Genomic DNA, 21260 nt, shown 5'->3' on the forward strand with positions numbered 1-21260 from the left:
CATCTTTGTGAGTGGAGATTTGGCACACTGCAAAAATGCTCTGACTGGAGTAATCAGTGAGAATATCTGACTTGGGAATGTTCTCTCAACTATATCTCCCCTGGAAGAATTCAGAATTGCATGTGGAGTAACCTCAGTTGGTTTATATCCCAATGGCCTTCAATTTCAAGAGGAGTTTGATATGTTGTGGTGAAGACGTTTCTACCAAAATACCTCCAGAGGGTAACTTCTTTATTGACTTGGTGGAGCAGCATGTCCCTCTAATCTCTTCTAAATAAAAAAGGGAGACATCTGCCATCACAATTTCTTGGATAAGGAATGCATAATTAGAATTTGATGTACAGAAACTGAATGTGACTATACAACAGGGTCATCTATGAGTGGTTGCTTTTCAATAATCTGTTTCTTTTATATTTTTTTTAAGAATGGGGGTGTCCATAATAAAACCAATACATATCAGTGCCCACTGACCCCATCCACCATGGAGCCCTATGAGAGGATGCACTACTACATCAAAGAAGAACATTGCAACAATGCCAGGGTTTTGGAACCACTATACCTGAACACCAGCACAATGTCTACAACACCCATTGAGAATGTCCAACACTGGTACCCAGTTGACTCTAGCCCAAGTGGACTAGCTGATTGACCAGAGGGGGGGCACACACACCAAAGCTGCCCATCTACAGGAATTCAAGGCTAAAGTGGTATGTTAGTGTTGGATACCTCAACTACCAGGATCTTCTCCTCACCTTCACAGGTTCCCATGCACAGCAAATACGTGAGTGGATGTTTATATTCCAGCTTTTCTGGGAGGTCCCCTCACCACGTACAGGAATTCACCTCGAGAGAAGTAATAATGTTGGATCTACATAATTTTATACTGATAGTTTAGTGACTAGTATAGGAGTTTCATAGAAAAAAAATTCATGAGTTGTGAATAAAATGTTTGTTTCTTGCAAAGCTATTTGAAGGCTAATCTTGATGTAACAGGTTAGAGGGAAGACCAAGTCAACATTACCCACAACAAATTCTAGGGCTAATTTTTCTCATGAAATAGTGGGATTGACTGACACGTATTGATACTATTGTGGTTGAAAGGACAAACTTTTTCAATGATGGAATTCTAACAGCTTGAAAGTGAAGTGCCCTAGCATACTAATTGCCAACTTCACTAAATAGGAAGGTTAGCAAAGCCATTATTTAATGCCAAATTTTTTGAATCACTTTATGTCTTATTAGAATAATTTTTTTTTTTAAATGTTCTCCTATACAATCAATTAGTGATAAATATTTCCCTTTATATTAACATTCACATTGACTTTTCAATTAACTCTCTCAATTTGAGTTGGGTTAATTTGACTGAGCCTGTAACCTCTGTGTACTCATTTAAAGTCTTTATATATTTCATACTTCTAACTTTAACATAGTGTGTACATTTTCATGAAATTTGGTAATTTTTAATTAAGCATAAGTTTTCCACATACAAAAAAAATATTTTTACTGAAGTATTTTTAATAAATTAAAATAAAGATTTGCCTAAGAATATGTTGAGTATCTGTTTTGAATAATTTGTGCATACAGTGATTTTCATGTTAAGATTAAAAATATTTAATCTCAAAATTTTCAAATTTCAATTGTAATCTTTAAAACCTCCTACATACATTTCAAATGTTTGATTTCAGTAAAACTTCATATTTTATCTTTTATTTTCTCTTCCGTAACTCTATACAAGGTTGATCTATTTGACAACCTTTTCTTTTTTAGAATGACTTCAAGTTGTTACACTTATCTTAAATAGCTTTAAACTCAAAACAGTATACATCTATTTATAACTAAATTTTATTGTTTTATTTCCCTTTGAATCATGTCCAACCACTATTTGCACCATTATAAGTTATAAATCACTTGGGGAACGTGCAGCTCATGTTACACTATAAAATTACAATACCCACAAACTACTCTGAGCTGCTCATATGTGTGCATCATGAAATGGTTAATATATTATTTATTTTACCTAAAATAAACTTAAATAACCTAAATGATTTATGTTTTTTACATTTTAGTTACTTTTATAATTATCAATAAAGAATAAAAATGAAAAACAAGAAATAAAATACTTATCTCCTTTTTTCTGGCTGTTAACTGTTGATGACATTTAACCCTACTCTTTATACTAATGGTAGTAAAACATAAAATAATTATTTAATTGAATAATGCACCAAAGAACACAGAATAATAACATGCAAAAAGTAGACAATTTCCTCTCACAATCACAATTTTTCTGGCTTTCAAACTATGTGATAAGAGCCATTACATATTCCCGCACGAGTGAAGCTTGTACACAAAAAGAAATTGGCAATTCTCCGCTCAGAACACAATGTAATATATGTCATTTGACAGATGGGACACTTGGCTTTGTACTAATTATAGATAATACAGAATTAAATATGAGAGAGAACTAATAACAAATCCTGAAAGACAGGATATGACAGGTGGGTGTGGCAAGAGGGGTCTGATTATATATTTGATGGCTCTGTATCCAAACAAAATTGAAAGCTACATTAATTATGGTTTGTCTGAGCAACGGGGTGGTAAATAAAATTGCGAGGGTGGAATACTTATAGAAAATATGTCATCTTTCTCACACCAAAGGAAATTCACAATTTTTAAGAATATTGCCTTATAAAATGAAAAAACATAATTTGTATACTATTAAATTATGGATTATCAGCTTTGATTTTATTCTATATTAAACGGTATAACATAAACAAAAGGTAGTTTAATAAAATTTTGAATGTAGTCCACTAAAATCTTGTGACATGAGCAGTAAATAATGACCAGGCAGACAGGGTTAAAACCATATAAGACACTATCTTATTCAATCCAAGAGCTACTGCTGTAAAATGACAATTCTTAAAGAAATGTTATATAATGTAAATTTAGTGAGTGTATAAGGTACAAAATTATGGATAGTCACAAAGGTATGATGGACTCACAGGAGATGTACAAACCCTTGAAGACAAGTTGCAATGAGATAGAAAGAAAAAGCACAAGAATGATGTACTCAGACATGTATATATAACCATAAATTTTAAAATTAAACAAATTACACTGCAAATTTTTGAAAAGGATCATAGGATACAAGATACAATGTGGGATTATAAAATGTATCATAGGTTTAGGAGGTGAATGAGGAAATAGGACCCACATTGTGGTGGGGATACACCTTCTATCAGTCTTAAACTCCAATTTGATAGTCTCACATAAGAAGATTAGAAATTTCAGAAATTAGGAGAGCAAGATGTGGGTTCTCAAAGCCCACAATGTCCCACATCTGTTTTAATTTTTTATTATTTTATTTTATTTTATTTATTTTTCATCTTTTTATGTTGATCTTTTTCTTATTTTAATTTGGGAAAGCAGTCACCTTCCCACAACTGTCTGCAGGCAGTGAAGGGTGATATAGATGCGAGACATTGTGGGCTTCAGCACTCAACATCTCGCTCTCGTAATTTCTAAAATTTCTAAGCTTCTTATGTAAGACTAGTGAATTGGAGGATAACACTGATAGATGTTGTATCCCCACCACAATGTGGGTCTGACTTCCCCAGTCACCTCACAAACTTAAGATACTCTTTATAATTCTATGTTGTAGCTTGCACCTTAGGATTTTTTTAAAAATATGCAACATATTTTGTTTATGGCTTAAAATTTTATGGTTATAATATAATTAATTACAGGTTGGGATTTGCTGTTTTTAACATAGTCCTTCCTCATGATTTTGTTTACTTATTTGGCTTCATTTGGATGTAATTATTTAATTTCACTAATATATATATCTTACATTTATCTGCATTTCTTCAATAGTACACAGTGTTTACTCAACTCTGCACAGCCTTGAAAAGATTATTATGTAAAAATACAATATTTCTGTTGTATATTCATGTGCCACACCAAAAAAAACATGATCATGCCATCAAAGCTACAACAAAACTATGTGATTTAGACAACAGAAGCTACAAAGATGCAGATCCCACTGTAACTTGTCATCTATAACCAATTATGGACACAACAGTTTTCATTAGAAATATAACTATAGAAATTTAATGTCATTAATTACTCAATATTTTATTAACACAATATTACCACTCAACCTCCACCATTCAAAATTATAAAAACAGAATATAATGCCCATTATTTCTATCAAAGAACATCACCAAATCTTCACTTTTGTTTAATAACTATTTGATATTAATGTTAGATATGCTAATAAAATTAAAAATAAATAACTAACCAATATTGTTTTAACAGCCATAGTTCTAATCTAGGTACATATATAAAATAGCCAAATGACTGTGTTTCATGATCTGTATTTCCCAAAATGGTTAACTGTAGGAAAAAATAACAATGTTTCTTTCTAAAAATATAATATACAAAAATTATTATTTTGCAATTCATAAAATTTTGTATCATTATCAACATCAATCCACACTCTTCATATGTGCTGAATAGTCAACTCAAGAAAAAACTTATCAAGAACAAAAATGTTTCTTTTCATGGTGGAATTTTATGAAGAAAAATGGGACTTCCTCTGTCAACTGACTGAAAGAAATATTTTGAAGAACATAAATGAAAAATGCATAAAGAGAAGAATGTGTTTGAGTAAGTATTTGTTGTTCTTTATTTTAAGCATATTTCATGTCAGTATCACATACACTCACAATCTTACTACACCAAGATGAATAAATTGAATTGAGTATCTCCTCTTTGACACTTCTCATAGAAATTATGCTTATAAATCATTGTTTGCCTACTTTTCAGCCAAACATAATGATAATTTTTCAAAGGTCTCCACTGCTCAATTAACTTCCATCAGCATTTTCCAAGACACAACCATCATGTGCACGTATGCTTCAGAATAATTTGTCTACATATCACACAGATTCTGGAATTCTCTAACTTTTTGTTTCCTATTGCTACTCTTGTCCAAATATCCAAATAGTAACAACTCTCAACAAGTGCTTCATCAAACTGATATTGCAACTTCTTTGCTGCTTTTTCTTATGCCAAATGAAGTGACGTGGGCATCACCTAATCACCAGTTCAGGGTTAAGTTTCAGAAGATAACCTGCATCTCTCTCTCTCTTAACTCGTCATCATCAAAGTCATGCTGTCAACAACTAATAATACACAAGTTTCTCTCTTTAAGGACTTTGAGGCCAGTTCTTCTTGAAACAGTCCTACAATATCCTCACCAGCTGATTTTCCAGATTTCCTCAAACAATTTTGCTAGTGCTTAGTAGTGTTTGGGACTTTTTTTTGTTTGTTTAATATCATTTTCATTTCTCTGAGAAATGAAGAAATCATAAACACAACTTGTACATGTTGCACAATTCATACCCTTTGAGGACAAAATATTATCACTGAACTACTTTGAATACCCATGTCTAAACTTCTGCTCACTATAAACCTTTGTCTTCCTTGTTGGAGTCAGATGGAACAAAACAGACATTTTTCTGCCATTTGTTTCTCAAAACATGATCAAAGCATCCAAGATGCTTACTATTTATATACTTTTTTAAAAGACTATCTTAAGAACTTGTAAAGTTGAGACACAAACTGGAGCAGTGAACTAACTTTTGAAAATTATTAGTATATATATATATAAAAGGTCAGTAAAAACATTCCACAATTTAATATAAAATTGTAAAATAACACAAATCAAACAGGTGTAATAGCAAAAAGTAAAAAAATGGAACAATTATGTCCAACTTGTCAACGTTGGCAGGTCTGTCTGCCACTGCATTGAAATCCAAGTATTTTGTGAACAATGTATGGCAGTCTGCCCATTTTGCTTAAAAACAAATGCAATGCAACTTTCCTTATTGAAATAACACGTTATGACAAAAAACAATTGTGAATGACCCACCAGACAAACCTATTGCATATATGCTCAGATGCCAGAGATTGGGTTAGTTGTACAGTTTGTATTTCTTCATCACTATTTTTAGAAAAATCACCACTGAAGTCTTTCAACAGGAACCTGCTAGTAAATACAATACATAGTTATAATTATAAATATAATAATATGTCATAAACCCATCTACATAGTTTAACCAGAGACTCAATGAGATGTTGTGAACTAAGAAATTCATGGGCATCAGGAATGTATGTCCTTTGGGAGATTAGATAACAAGCACATATGGCCCCCATAGAAATGTCACTTGACCACAGTAATTCATTGATTACTAGATTCTAAGAGAAATGTTCAGAAGAAAATAGTGGTAGTGACTGGCCATTTATAATACTTTTTCCACTTTTTGACTAATTGGAATTCATTTGGCTTTGCATTTTCAATCCAAACCACTATTTAAGATCAAGTTCATGATCAATTTGGCTATCTTGTCTTCAATTACTTAATGTAGTTCTTTACGTTATTTGCTAAATCCCTCATCCTTGAACTAACATGAAAGGATGTAGTATTAATGATGATCTCAGTATATTCAAATTTCTTCTTGTCAAAAAGATGGACTTCTCCACTGAATAAAAGACACCTGTAACCAGAATGACTTTCTATCTGATAAGAGTATATGGATGACGAGGCATTGCTAGCTAATGCATCTGACATACCAGATTCTATCAAGTACACTACTGGACTGCTTCTCAAGTCTCCTGGGGATTAGCAGTCCCAGTCAGATATGGACCCACCCATAAACTCCAAGCCCTTACTGGGCAGAATGATCACTACAAAGAAGTCATTGCCAGCCCACACCACTTCTGCATCATCTGAGCCTGCAGGTGGTTCAGCAACAGTTGTCTATAGAACAGCATTAATATACTTTCCATTACATGAAATTCAACAACTTTTCCCAGGACCACAGAACTGGGATTTAAAAAAGACATCAAGCAACATATAACCAAAACTATACTGTTTAGGTACTTTTATGGTTATTTCAATTACAATATGAACAATTATTCATAAGAAAATTCTTCCTCTTTATAAAAAATAATGGCATAAGCACTTTTACAACAGATGTAAAAGAAAATTAGTTTGCATGCAAGTATAATTATTCTAAAGTGGAAGGATACAAAACTTCTGTTTATAATTCTAAAATTCTATTCCATATATAATTTTAGTTGCAAGTTAAGTTTAAATTGCACTAAGTTTTTTATTGTAATCATCACTGTAAAATGCATAAAAATGACAGGAGGTGACACTTTATGAATTATTAACAAATAGGAAAATAAGGTACACTTGTGTTCTGATAACACCATTCTTGCAAGAGTTTGAAGTAATATATCTTAGGTTCAGCTGTGAAGAGCTTAATTTTGACAATGTTAAGTGCAGAATCACAATTCTTTAATGTGACATGTTTGTAGTTTAACCGTAAAGTGAAAGATATTTCTAAATGAAACTTTTATACTTCTCTGAACATTTTTAATTTTAGTTGATTTATAGCAATGTAAGTGTTCCTTTTAAAATTAATTAATTTTGTCTGTCAGCTGTAACTGACAAATAAGTATCATTTTAGACTGTTTTACTGGTTATAAAAAAATTGAAACATATTCTTGTATCAGCCTATGAAAACAAAAGAAAAAACAATAACAACTTTCTAAGTTAAAAATATTAAGACAACCACTAATTGTACGAATTAACATGCAAGCGTGCAGTCAAATGCACAGACTGGATATATCCCTCTCGTCAAGAGCTGGCAGCAGTTCCAGTGACTGCTGTATGTATGATAAACCCCATCAATGGGTATGACACACTGGAATTTCACAGCTCATGCATCAGATCTAGCCTCAATGTTACACAAAGAGGAACATTAATCGCTCAGATTAACATGCAGGAATGTGGTTGAATGCACCGACTGTTTGTATGCTGCTCATCCAGAGCATGCAATGGAAAAAACCAGTGGTATACGTGTGACAAACCCCATCAAAGGGTAAGGTCGCACAAACATCTGGTTTGACACACTAGCATTAAACAGCTCATGCAGAGCATGCATCGGATCCAGCCTCAATGTTTCAGCAAGGGGAACATTAATCACCGGATTAACATGGAGGATTAAGGCGAACACAATGACTGTTTGTAAGCTGCTCGTCCAGAGTGTGCACCGGAAACAGTCACTGGTATATTTTGCCACTGTGACCTCTTTCAGTAAGGTACGTCAAAAACCACCATCCCAGGCAGCATTAAATCCACCGTGACAGGTAGAACAACAAGCTTTCTAAGAAAACACCATACAGTGTTTCTAAAATATCATTCATGCAACGTTCTTTTGCTCAGGTACAAAATACACTTTTCCAGAGTTTAAGTTTCTATGACTAAGTTCTTTTTAAACCTAAACACCTAAAAAAAAAACAATCTGCATTTAAAATCTGATGTGGAAATGGAGATTGTGACTTGTTTATTCAAGATTGTAAATTATTGCCATACAGACCTAAGCTTACCACTAATGTTACAACTAGTTTCCTATACATACCAGTTGCAGTCTTATCTTATTTCGTATATCCAGTTACTTGGTCTTGGATCTATGATTAGGCATAGCACCAAATATGCAAAATAATTTTTCAAATCTTAATGAACATTTTGTGTTTCGCAATTTTCAGGTGGTTCCTAAGCACCTCCTTTGCCTAGAATTCTCTCAAGCCATAAGTGATATTATGAATCACAGATAAATTCACAAGACCATTGTGATCTATTTATTGATGCAATTCTTAATGAGATTAAACTTTTTGATATCCATGGTTTCAGCAGTATTGAGTTAGCATTAGTTGGTTGGCGAGTTACAATGGTTAGTTCTGGAATACAGTTCTTTCTAGAAATGTGCCATTCAAGAAAAACCCATCATGATGAAACATGAGAATCAAGTCAGTGTCCCATTTGAATTGATTCTTTGATTCACCCCACTAAGTCTAAGAAATGATTCAGAACTTCTTGAATGTGGTACTTTAATCATTCTGGAATTTCAAACTCAAATACACATACAATTATAACCATATTCATAATCATAACAAATCATAATAATAATAATAACAACAATAATCATCATCATCATTATTATAATATGCATCCAGACAATTGTTTAATGTTTTAATAATAGTCAATTACTTAAATTTTGTGTTGCATTTTCAAAAAATAAATTCAAAATTTTTTATCCCATTTCACTATTGTGATTGCTCTACTTTTCCATTCTAGTAACAGTGTCTTTTCACTGGCCAAGCAGATGATGTCTGTATGTGCCAGCTTCTGCTGTGAGGGCACATCTAGTCACAATGTGATGCTGTTGCAAATAAATGAGACAAGATTTACTTCAAGTCTGAGCTCTTGCTACTTTTAAAGAGTTCTACCTGGTTGTCAAAATGTTTAATTTGACAATGATCTTTATGGAGAAAAATAAAGATGACGATCCATTCACTAATCCAGTAGAAGTATTTCTCAGTTAACTCAGTTAATAAACTAGCAGAATGTTTCTCTATACCAATCTCAACTTTAGGATCTTATCAAATGTTCCACAGACATCTATAGCCAGCAGCTGTTGAAATTTCAAGCACAAGAAAAATGTGACCCTGATTTCAGTGAAAATGATTCATTTATATAAAACTAAATTATGAAATTTTGTGAAAAGTCTGTACATGATGGAGAAAAATGGATATCATTTTTGAATTCAGCATACAGGAATTACTGTAGAACATGTAAAAATTTCAAGACAATAAAACCATCACAGACCTGTATAATTTCTGAAGAATTATTGAATATTTATTGCTAATTTTATAGGAAATTTGAATGTATTTTGTATTTGCTAAGATTAAACAAAACTGTTAGTATTCATTATGGTCAATAAAACAAAATATTAAATATCTGAGGGTGATAGTGGTAATTTTATCATTTTCCTTTATGATTTAGTGTATCTTTAATTTTATTATTATTTCTTAAGAAAAACCTGGCTCATATCCTTAGAAAAAGAAATGTCAACAGTAAAGAAAACTTCACAGAGAATACATATTTGTAAGAAAAAAAAAGCTTCAAAAGTTTAAAGTTACTGAAAATGTACATTTGTTTGTTTGTTTGTTTTATGTAATAAAGGTGGTTATATAATTAAAAGTATAGAAGGAATATACTATGGAAGTTGGTTGTGTATGTGATATATGTCACTTTTGCAGACAGAGATCTTTCTTGATTATGTTGTATACAGTTGGCTGAAGCAAATGGACAGCTTTCACCACTGACCTTTGTCATTATAGATTTTTACCTCTCATGAGCTACTGCACTTAATTTACTATAGCTAGATAAAAACTGATGAATAGTTTCAGTGCCCCAAGGTTAAATTTGAAAATATATTTGTAAAAGGCTGTTACATATCATTCTCATGAAAGAACAGTTTTCAGTGGCATTACACTACCTACAAATGCCAAATGATGTCAAAATGTACTTCTGATACATTCTGTTCCACCACAAATTTAAATTGGTTGTGTCTGTCACAAGACCTGCTGAGTTGGATATTGAAAACTGTTTTAATATAACCTTATGCACCCTGACACAAAGTTTTAGTGTTTTACATTCAACTTTTATTAAACTACTTTTTGTTTATGCAATACCAATTAAAATAGCATAAAATCATAGCTAATAATCCATATTTTAATAGTATACAATTTTTTTTTAGGTTCTGAATTTCCCCTATTGTGACACACATTTTCTCTTAGCATGTCATCATCCCTATTTTATCCACCACCCCTTGAAAAAGTACAAAATCAAATGTAAATTACTTTCTGTACAAGTGCCATTGTTCAGATAAACCACATTTAGTATAGTCTTTAGCTTTATTTGGTTACAAAGCTATCGATTAAAAAACTACACCCTTCCTACCACTCCCACCTGTTGCATCTTCTCTTTCATAATTGATTAATAGTTTAGTCTTAAGTTTAATTATAAATTACTATTACCAATGGAAACTTGAGGTTTTCATCTATTAAATGAGGTGTTGCATAATGTTATGTTATAAATGCCAATTTCTCCCACAGTATGAACAGCGTTCCCATGACAATGTTAATGGCTAGCTTGGATGCATATGTAACGAATGCTGTCACAGAGATAGGAAGCCGATAATTTTAAGAAATAAGAATATTTGTCTATTTTTTCATGTTATTAGCTTATATTGGTTTGACATAAATTTAAAAAAATATTAAATGTAATACTATGAATAAAATAAAACATTCTAGGGTTAACTCTTTTTGACAACCAAAAGCAAGAAAAGAGATTTGGTATTTTATTTCTTGTTTTTTTTTTGTTTATTCTTTATATGTAATTATAAAAGCAACTAAAATGTAAAAATAAGGATATTTTTATGTTAGTTAAAATTGGATTAAGTAAAATAAATAATAAAATAAAAATGTTTTACAAGTCACACACACAAACAGTTTGTTCTAGTTGTACATTTTAAATTTATTTATTTTTTGATAGTTTGGTGAGGTTAATCAGGTTTACTATTTTAGTTTTGAGTTAGGTTAGAAAAATAAATAATCAAGTTTTACTGAAAAATACATTTGAAATGTATTTAGGAGGTTTTAGGGATTACACAAAGGAAGTTTGCGATTTTAATATGAATATTACATTGCACACGGACTATTAAAAACATGTATAATTCAATATATTAATGGACAAATCTTTATTTTATTAAAAATACTTCATTAAAAATATGATTTTTTTATATGTTAAAGATTCATAATACTGAGTGAAATACTGTCATATTTTGAGAGGATATACACACTATATTCAGAGTTAGAAGCATTAAATCTACAAAATCTTTAAATGAGTATAATGAGGCCACATGGTCAGTCATATAGACTGGCTCCATGTCAAAAGTGATAATGTTCGTATAAAACTCAACAATACTATGTGACATATTATCAAATAAGCATGCCATAAAATTTAACTATAACTCAATTAACACTTATGATTGAATAAGACAAAACTTCTCCATCATACTTGTTTGTATATCATAACTTAGCAAATTTGACAAGGAAAACATGTTCAGCCACAATGAATGTACACAGTTTATTTTATTTATTATATGTAATAAGAATTAGTGTATAAAATGATAAGTGTTATCATATTTTCCATCTACAAAAAAACATTCACATTTTAATTTCTGGATATGTTATGTGACAATGACATTAACTCACCATGGAGAAAAAAGCTTGATGACAGATCCATGTGACAGTTGTAGTTTTTTGACTTAATGTGACAGGAAGGAAAAGTAAGTATTTAGAAACAGTAGGAAAAACATTAACAACTTCCTTGTCCTTAAAGCTGCATTTTGGGAAGTTACACTAGTATTAGAAACAACAGTGCAATGTGCCCAGATCAGTCCTCCTTTAGAGTGGAAAGTTTCCAGTTTAAGTTCCAAAACCATTTGTTTTCCTACAAAGGAAAGAGTGTTTGTTATTAAATGTACTTTAATCTCACCCTTGGTCTTCTATACAACTATTTAATCAAAATTATAATTGAATTAGCATCATTTGTATATATAAATTCTTTGATTACTTGATCATTCCATATATTTACTCAAACAGACATAAATAAAATCTAAATTACATGTAGACCACATTTAAATGCAAAAAACATACATAAATTTGTTTAATAATGTGTGAAACAAAAAGTGTTAGGTTACCAACTAAATAAGCCTAACTCCATATGAATACCTAGCTATTATTAGGAAATGTGCTTTCAAATTTTTGGCATTCAATATTTATAATTTGGCTACCAAACCGACACAAAAGCTGAAGATGAACTGTAAATCTTGAAGTCTTTTTTGTCTATGCTAAGTGAAATGACTTTGACTAAATATTTAGTTAAGAAACATTAAATTCTTAAAAAATGAGTTTAAATAACACTCCCATAATTACAAATAATCTATGATGTAAATTGGTAGTATTACCCAATTGTATGAAAGGTTTTATTACTCATTCTCTTATTTTCAAGCAGAACTGTTTGTTTTGGTATTATGCCCAAAGCTAAACAAAGTGCTATCTGTGATCTGCCAACCACAGGCATTGAAACCCAATTTCTAGCAGTGTAAGTCTGGAGAGCTCAAGCAGAATTAGATGCAAGCATTGTAAAATTGCTATTTAGTTAAACTGTAAGATAACCTAACTTTACTCATTACAAATACTAATATTTAATAAATCCAAAATACTAGACATACAGTTAATTGGAAGCATCAACAAATATATTCTATGTACAGTACTGCAACCTAATAAGGTGGAGTTCAAACTGCTTTCACAGCATCAGCAATTAGTTAGTCAACAGTGAATAGCTCAGAATATTTCACATTATTGTTATGCCCCAAATACAAATGATACAAATGTTATATATGTTTCCAAAACCTTTGTGCTGTTCTGCTTTTGGAATAAATATAAAAACAGGTTCAGCCTGTGCTACATTTTGTTTTTTTAGTGATGTAAGTGGCTGTGAAAAGTGATATTTAATAACAATTGATAAAATTGAAAGCAGTGTTTGGAATTATTTCCTAATAGTATAAAAAACAGAACAAAGAACTGTAATTTTTCAATTGTATATATTGTTGTAAAATAATACCTTAATAAGTAAGCACAAAACTATGGAATTATTGCAAATACTGTTATCAACATATAAAATGTCTAGCAGTTAGTTCAGAATAAGTACACTATTGCACAGTATTAGAAGCTTTTATTGTTTGTATTTAAGAGACTCTTGTGAGTGATAACAGAAGGAAGCTTAAAACATTTTACAATATAAAAGTATTATGGAATATGTGTAAAATTCTCTTCTACTAAACAATTAGTTTGTCCTCTAAGACTTATTAAGAAAACAGAGAATAATAAAAACATACAGGAGTAACAGTTGGGAAAGAACTGTAGTAATCTCCAAGTATCTTTACAATGACCCACAACACAGATGGAGCAACAAGAGTATAACTGAGTGAAGAAATATAGACATCTGAAATACATATGTGAAGATTATGTTGATTGGTTCAGCTCTACATGGAAACCAACATCCACATGAGGATATAATGAGGGATCCCAATAAAAGAAGTGAAATGCAATTTTGATGACTTTAACACTATACAGTGGAATACATTGTTATCTATACCAGCAACATACCACCATCCTGCTCACAACCAACTGATTTCATTTATATATTATTTCATTCAGGGGGATGCCTCTATGGTTCACCACTCAAGTGGCTTGGAACTGGAAAGTGGCAATAAACAGGAGGGAGAAAGTGTGGTGGAAAATCCAGAAGAAAAACATGAGACAGTGCAATGGGTGACCATGAAACCCTATTTTGAAAAGCAGACTACACCAATTTATTTAATACGAGTCATGGCAGGGATGGGCAATTATCCATTTCTCTTTTACCCACATAGTCCATGTGGGCATTAAATTAATGAGGCAAACATATCACAACAATAAACCTACAAATAATTTTGTGGAACTGCCCATCTCAACACTGTATGTAGTGGCCATGGAATTATAACTTTTAAATCATCATGGCCTTATAATTTAAGTATACTTGGACAGGTACCACATGCCACAGAGTGGGATCCATAAAGAAAAAGAATGACATGCCACCAAGAAATAAGAGGTATAGATACTAAAAAGTAACTTATTCAATAAAAGTCCTATGAAAGAGTGAAGTGGATCACAGTACTTTGACAAGGAAGAAACAGCTACCCAAAACAGATAATGGAAGATGAACATACAAGTTGTAGTTCCAGTGCTTGACAGACAAAGTATTTCCAATGAACAATAGGTTTGATATGCAGGGAAAAAGAAAGGTGCATGATCAGAGTGGAAACACTAGAAACTGATGACAGGAAGGAGAACACAAAAAATAAAAGGTCAATTGTATCACAATCTGAACTCAATGGATAAAGAAAGAAGGGACAAAAGAATCACAGAAAAAGGTGTAGTGTAAGGGAATGAATAAAGGAGGAATAGGACAAAACACAAAAAAGTAAAAAATAATACACCATATGAGACCTGAAAATATAGGTTAATAATATGGATCCACAAAAAAAGAAAAGTAATAGCCAAAACAGCTAAAAAAACATATCTGTTACATAGCCAGAAAAAAATGACATGGAAAAACAAATATTTTGGGAAAAAGAATGATGGAATCAGAAAAAAAAACTCAAGTAGGGCCACTAAAAATTTGGAGGACTGAAAAGTCTTCTCCTTGGAAAAAAGTGTGACAGGATTGGAAAATCAATCAGCAGTGAAGATGCATGTAAGGTGTGTGGGTTCAATAAGGGAGAGCAACTGTCAACCATAAAAGGAACAAAAATGAGGGTTGCCTTCACAAGTGATAGAAACCACCACCATCAAATAGTTGAAACAAAACATGATTAGCCAAATTTGGAAAAATGAAGAGAGTGAACAAAAGCACATACGACAAGCAAAAGTGGCATGGTGTGATGTGATAAGACATTTTATCTGTATACCATTGTCCTGAAACCTCCTACATATCAAACCACATCCCCAATCTCTGGAGATGAGCATCAGGGAAGAAATATAATCCAGAGAATGGAAGGAACCTGTAAAACCAACACTGTAGGGGATATGGTCATCTATCACACATACAGAGGGAAAGATAAAAAGTAAGAGGAAAATTAAATAATTGGCTTGGATAACAGAAAACTCCATTGAACGCATTAAAAGGGGAGTGTGTTTAAAACTATCCACCCCAAAGAGACTAAAATGTGAGGTATGGAAGAAGAAAGCATAACCAACTGGAAAATACAACTACCAGAGCTGACCGTGAAAGAAGTAAACAAATATGTCCCTATTGGCAATGGAAGGTAAACAGACAGCAGTGTCCCTCCCAAGGAGATTTCAAAAGTAAAGAAATCACATGTAGAGGGACAGAACTAAAAAATGGTAGATGCTCCAATGTGGATGGAAGAAAGAGAAGGTATCCCATGAAAATTCCTGAATATAGGTGGGACACCTAAGAATGGAAGTGTGGAAGGCAAACATTACCTGTAAGAGAGTAGACAGCATAATATAAAGCTGAAAAACTAGGTATGAAAGAAAACAGATTGGAATAACAGAGTTCCAAAGGACTTAAAATCAAAAAGAAAATCTGCTGGATAGTAAGTTAGTACAAAAAGAAAAAGCCTGTATAAGGCATGACTAGCAAATACCCACTCTCAAAAGAGAGACAAAGAGATCATCATGAAACAATGTCAGGAAAAGGGGAATATAAGGTTAAATGTGTCTAAAACAAGAGCAACAATAAAAAAACTGGGATACAACTAGCAGATTCTGTAGTTGTGGCCTGGAATGCAATTTATCATAAGGTGAAGAGAACTGACAAAATCTGAGCTATCTGAAATGGGTTTAGTCATTATATGAGAAAGGCAAGTAAATAGTGGGAGCAGGTAAGACGGACCCCAGCCCCCAGAAACCCCCAAAAAGAAATTAAGGGTAACAATTATAAAGTAAATGAAATTAATGATAAGAAATTATGTTGTGAAATACATGTATGTAATACATGTTATATGTTGAAGAAAAAAAGTTAACTCACCTACTGATTAATCTGAAAGTATGACCTCAACAAATCCAAATTTAATTAGACACTTGTTAAGCCTAAGCTAAACATTGCTTTTACAAAAACTATTGTTAAATTTCACAAAATTTCATGAACTAGTTTTATTTTTAGAATGAAATACAACAATAGTTGTGTGGGATTCAAACCCCACAAAGGCACAAGAGGATCCCAACTGCTGAGAGTCCAAAAAAGGGAATTCAGACTAATGTTAAGCCAAAGCATGGGAGACAAAACAAACTGACCACAGAACTTAGTTTAGTCTACAAAGCTACTGGCAAGCACCCCAATATCTGATGAGGGAGGAGGACAAGATATTGGGCTAAAGATGTCTTACTTACAAAGGAAGGAGAGGAATAAAATTTTTCATTTAATTAAAAAATGCACCAAAGAAAACAGAATAATAACCTACAAAAAGCAAATGATGTCCCATAATCATCACAACTTATTTATCTTTCTAACTATGCAACAAAAGCCAATAAAAATTCAGTTAAACTCATCATGTTACCTTTGGAAATAAATTTTGAACTGGAAGAGAAGTAGACAATTCTCTGTAAGGAAAACAATGTAATATAACAAGCCATTTGGTAGATTAAAATCTTGTCTCTACTGGTTATAAAATACTATATTATTAAATATAAGAGAAGACAACTGACAATTTCAGAAAACTAAGGATATGATGGGTGGGGCATGGCAAGAGGGATCTGATTTTCTATTTTATGGCTCTGTAACTAGTCAGGATTGAAGACTAAAAATTATGTTTTGTTTGAGTGATGACAACATTATAATAAATAACTCATTAAATTTTGTACTTCTCAAAAGGGTAGTAAATAAGTTAATCTTTACTTTACAGGATTGGTGGATTTTACCTAGCCTGCAACCATATGATCTCTTTACAAAATTTGGCAGGTTTTTTGTAAACATTGTACAGCTTTTCTGCTCAAAATAACAGGTTTTTTGAATTAAGTACTAAGATTATTTAATTAACTCTTACAACTTAAGCTCCATCAATTTGACCAATCACATGACCTTTTTGTACTCATATAGTCAGTATAGATTTGATGTCACTAACATTCAATATAGTTTGTATATTTTCATGAAATTTGGCAGTCATTCAGTGAACATTAAAATATTTTTACATAGAAAAAATATTTTTAGTGAAGTATCTTTAACAAACTAAAATAAAGATTTGTGCATTAATATATTGGGCATTTGTTTGAATAGTCAATGTGCAAAATACTTTTTCTCACCTCAAAAATCTCAAATTTCTTTTGTGTAATCCTTAAAACCTCTAATACATTCCAAAGATTTGTTTTTCAGTAAAGTTTTACACTTGATCTTTTATTTTTTCTACTGTAACTCAAAACAAGATTGGTCAATTTAACCAACCAGGTAACCCCATAAAAAAAGGGACTGAAATTACCCCTTTTCTCTTTCTAAAACAACTTCCAATTATAATATGAAACTACATTTGTTTATTATAAGTAGCATTAACCTTGTAATAGTATTCATCTATTTTTAATTCAAATTTATTGTTTTATTGTCCTTTTTGAGCTTTCTCTAAATACTGTCTGTGCCATCATATCCTGAAATCACTCAGGGCATATGCAGCTCGTGTCATGCTACAGAACTACATTACCCACCTGCTGCTCACATGCTTGCCTCATGAAACATTTTATGACATTATTATTATTATCCAGTTTACTTAATCTAATCTTAATTAACCTAAAAATATCCATATTTTTATATTTTAGTTATTTTATAGTAATAAAGAAAAATAAACATGAAAAACAAGAAATAAAGTACTCACCAAACTCTTTTTTTTGTCATCAATTGTCAAGGGCATTTAATCCTACTTTTTCATACCAATGGTAGTAATGCCCTAACTAATTTTTATTTAATTAAATAATGCACCAACTAACATAGATTAATAAGCAGCAAAGAGTAGACAATTTCCCATTATCTCTCCCAATGTTTCTGCTTCCTAACTATGTAGCAAATGCCATTACAAATTCATCCAATCTAGTCATTACATTTCTCACTGGAACTCTGAGTGAAATTGACTATTATCTGTTCAGAACATAGTAGTATGCAAAATGTCATCTGACAGATGAAAAACCTTGACTTTGTATTGGTTATATGTAGTATAGAATTAAATGTCAGAGAATTGTTAACACATCCTGAAAAAGAGAAGGTGACAGGAAAAGTCTGATTTTCTATTGATAGCTTGTTAACCAAACAAAATTGAAAGCTATCAAAATTATGGTTTGTCTGAGCAATGACAATTCTGTAGTGAATAACATTTAATTTCTTACTCATTCAAAGGCTGGTGGAAAAAAACAAAGAAGATGAGATGCCTAGAGAAAAATGTCGTGTGTAATACTAGGGTAAATTCAGGATTTTATAAAGTAATTCTTTGCAAAATTAGGAGCTTAAAATGTACATACTAGTAAAATATGGATTGTTAGCTAAGATTTTATGCTAAATTAATTGGTATAACAAACAAAAACTAGTTTAATAAAATTTGAATGTAAGACACTAAAACTTTATGTCATGCCAGTAAAAACTACCAGAGTGGATAAAGTTAAAGGACCTACATGTGTGCAAGCTAAAATTTTTGGCAAGTGGAACTCAGGTTTAGGGACAACTATATTAACAAGCATCTGCTTGATGTTAAAGTAAATGTGCAAAAGAGTTAAGATTTTATCATAAAATATTTTCTGACTGTCTAACATGCAAAATAATTTTGATTTTGAAATTCAAAATACTTTTATGCATTAGAACATTTTTAAATTTCACATGCAAAATATTTACAATGTCCAAATAATTATTAAACATTCCTTTCACTAAGAAATCTCTGTATGGATTCAGTTGATTTGACAGACCTTGTAACTACCTTAAAAAATTAGGAACATAAATTATGCTTTCTTTGTTCTAGAATGACTGCAAATTACAACATAAAAACACAAATGTTTTGTCTACAAATCTTAAACATTGTAACATTACACATTTATTATTTTTATTACACTGACATTTCAGCTGTGTTTAGCTAACATTACAGAAGTTGCATTAACACAGCATAAGTACACTCATGTTTCTGTGTCTAAGAGTATAAAAGTGGCCTGTCTTTGCTGTGATTTAGTAGAAAAATATTTTGTAAAATAGTCACATTTCAGTTATAATATATTACATATGAATGTACATTTTTATTATTTACAAATAAGATCTTAGATTTATTTTTCTTAAAACATAGAACAGTAAGTAAAAAAGAAGAGCAAAAATTATTTTGCTAGTTATAAACTTTCTACTCACTTGCTGCTTGTCATAGGTTGCTAAGCCCTATCAAATTTTTCATGTGGAGGATGTGAAATGAAATAGTTTAAAAAGCATAAATTACAATGTCAATACCATAGAATTCTACTTTAATATATCAAACTTAATAACTAAGGTTTATTTGGGTCTAAACCAATAAGAAAATTTAGCCCACTAAATTTACCTTGTCTTTTCTATTCAAAGTTTTAAAAGAATAAATTTTGCAGTTAGATAATTCAGTTATGCTGAGAAAGCCACCATAAAAACATTCTGGGCTTCGGATTGTTTACTCAAGTGTCATAGACAAAAGTAACTCTATATAAGGGAGCACTTCCAAATATGGAAAGAGGTAGGTAGGTCGACTGTGTTTGATTCATTACATATAGCAATAACTCAGCTAACAGAAAGACAGAAGGTTCTTACCTGATATTTTATACTGTCAATATCAGTAATTTGTGGCCCTAATTCATAAAAGAACTACAGACACTGTACTTGGACATCACAAACATCTGATTTGAACAAATGCTGCATTCAACATACCATGTGGCTCACAAAAATCAATATTTAGGTGTACATTCTTTAATACTTACTTTTAAACTAAGAAATTAAATAGTGTATAACACTCAAGTTCAAATTAAAATCTACAATTTGATTCCAAACTTATTTACATACATTCATAAAATTTAGTTCAATAAAATCTTAAATGTGAATGTACAAATGTAGTAACATGGCTTTTGGCCAGTGACCATAAGAAGACCCATAAAGACAAAATTAAGAGGAGAGAGAATACCTGGAAAGCAAATGTCACAATTCTCATACTAAGCAAAATACATGTTTTTTGTTTTTGTTAATATTGCCCACAAAATTGAAAGTTAAAACATATATAATATTAACATTTGGATTATTAGTTACGTCTTTATGCTAAGTGTATTCATATACTGTGATAAGAAAGTAGTTCATATTTTGAATGTCACTCACTAAAACCTCATGTGTAAATTTAAAAAAATTTTTTAAAAATGCCCAAAGTGAAAGTGTTATACAGAAACAAAATATACTATTTTAGTTCTGTCTGACAATCACAGAGCCCAATTTATAAAACTTTTATGAAACAAATTTAATCTAAATGGTTTCACTAATATTGAATAACAATCTCTCCAAATGTACTTTGTGTTATTTTAAATTTTAAGATACTTTTTGTCAATGACATAAGTGTATTTTTGAGAAGGTATAATAGTAGTTTTTACAAACAGGTTTTATTCCATAAATAGACATGATTTTCATAACAATAAAGATTTAAAAATAATTCATAAAGATGATTCTTCATTTTTAATGTTGCATGTGAATGTGATAC

The 21260-nt window shown here is 31.3% G+C and overlaps 1 protein-coding gene across 2 annotated transcripts in view; it reads right to left on the reverse strand.

Moving 5' to 3' along the window:
* The window catches only part of LOC143256971 (uncharacterized), a 72489-nt gene that overhangs the window by 8433 nt on the left and 42796 nt on the right, over positions 1 to 21260 (reverse strand). For both annotated transcript variants that reach the window (XM_076514928.1, XM_076514929.1), the window contains exon 6: positions 12190 to 12427. In XM_076514928.1, the coding sequence (XP_076371043.1) occupies positions 12243 to 12427 (185 nt within the window). In that variant the 3' untranslated portion in view covers positions 12190 to 12242. The remainder of the gene's footprint in view (positions 1 to 12189; positions 12428 to 21260) is intronic.

Source organism: Tachypleus tridentatus, chromosome 7 (genome assembly GCF_004210375.1).
Source record: "Tachypleus tridentatus isolate NWPU-2018 chromosome 7, ASM421037v1, whole genome shotgun sequence".
Classification (NCBI taxonomy): Eukaryota; Metazoa; Arthropoda; class Merostomata; order Xiphosura; family Limulidae; genus Tachypleus; species Tachypleus tridentatus.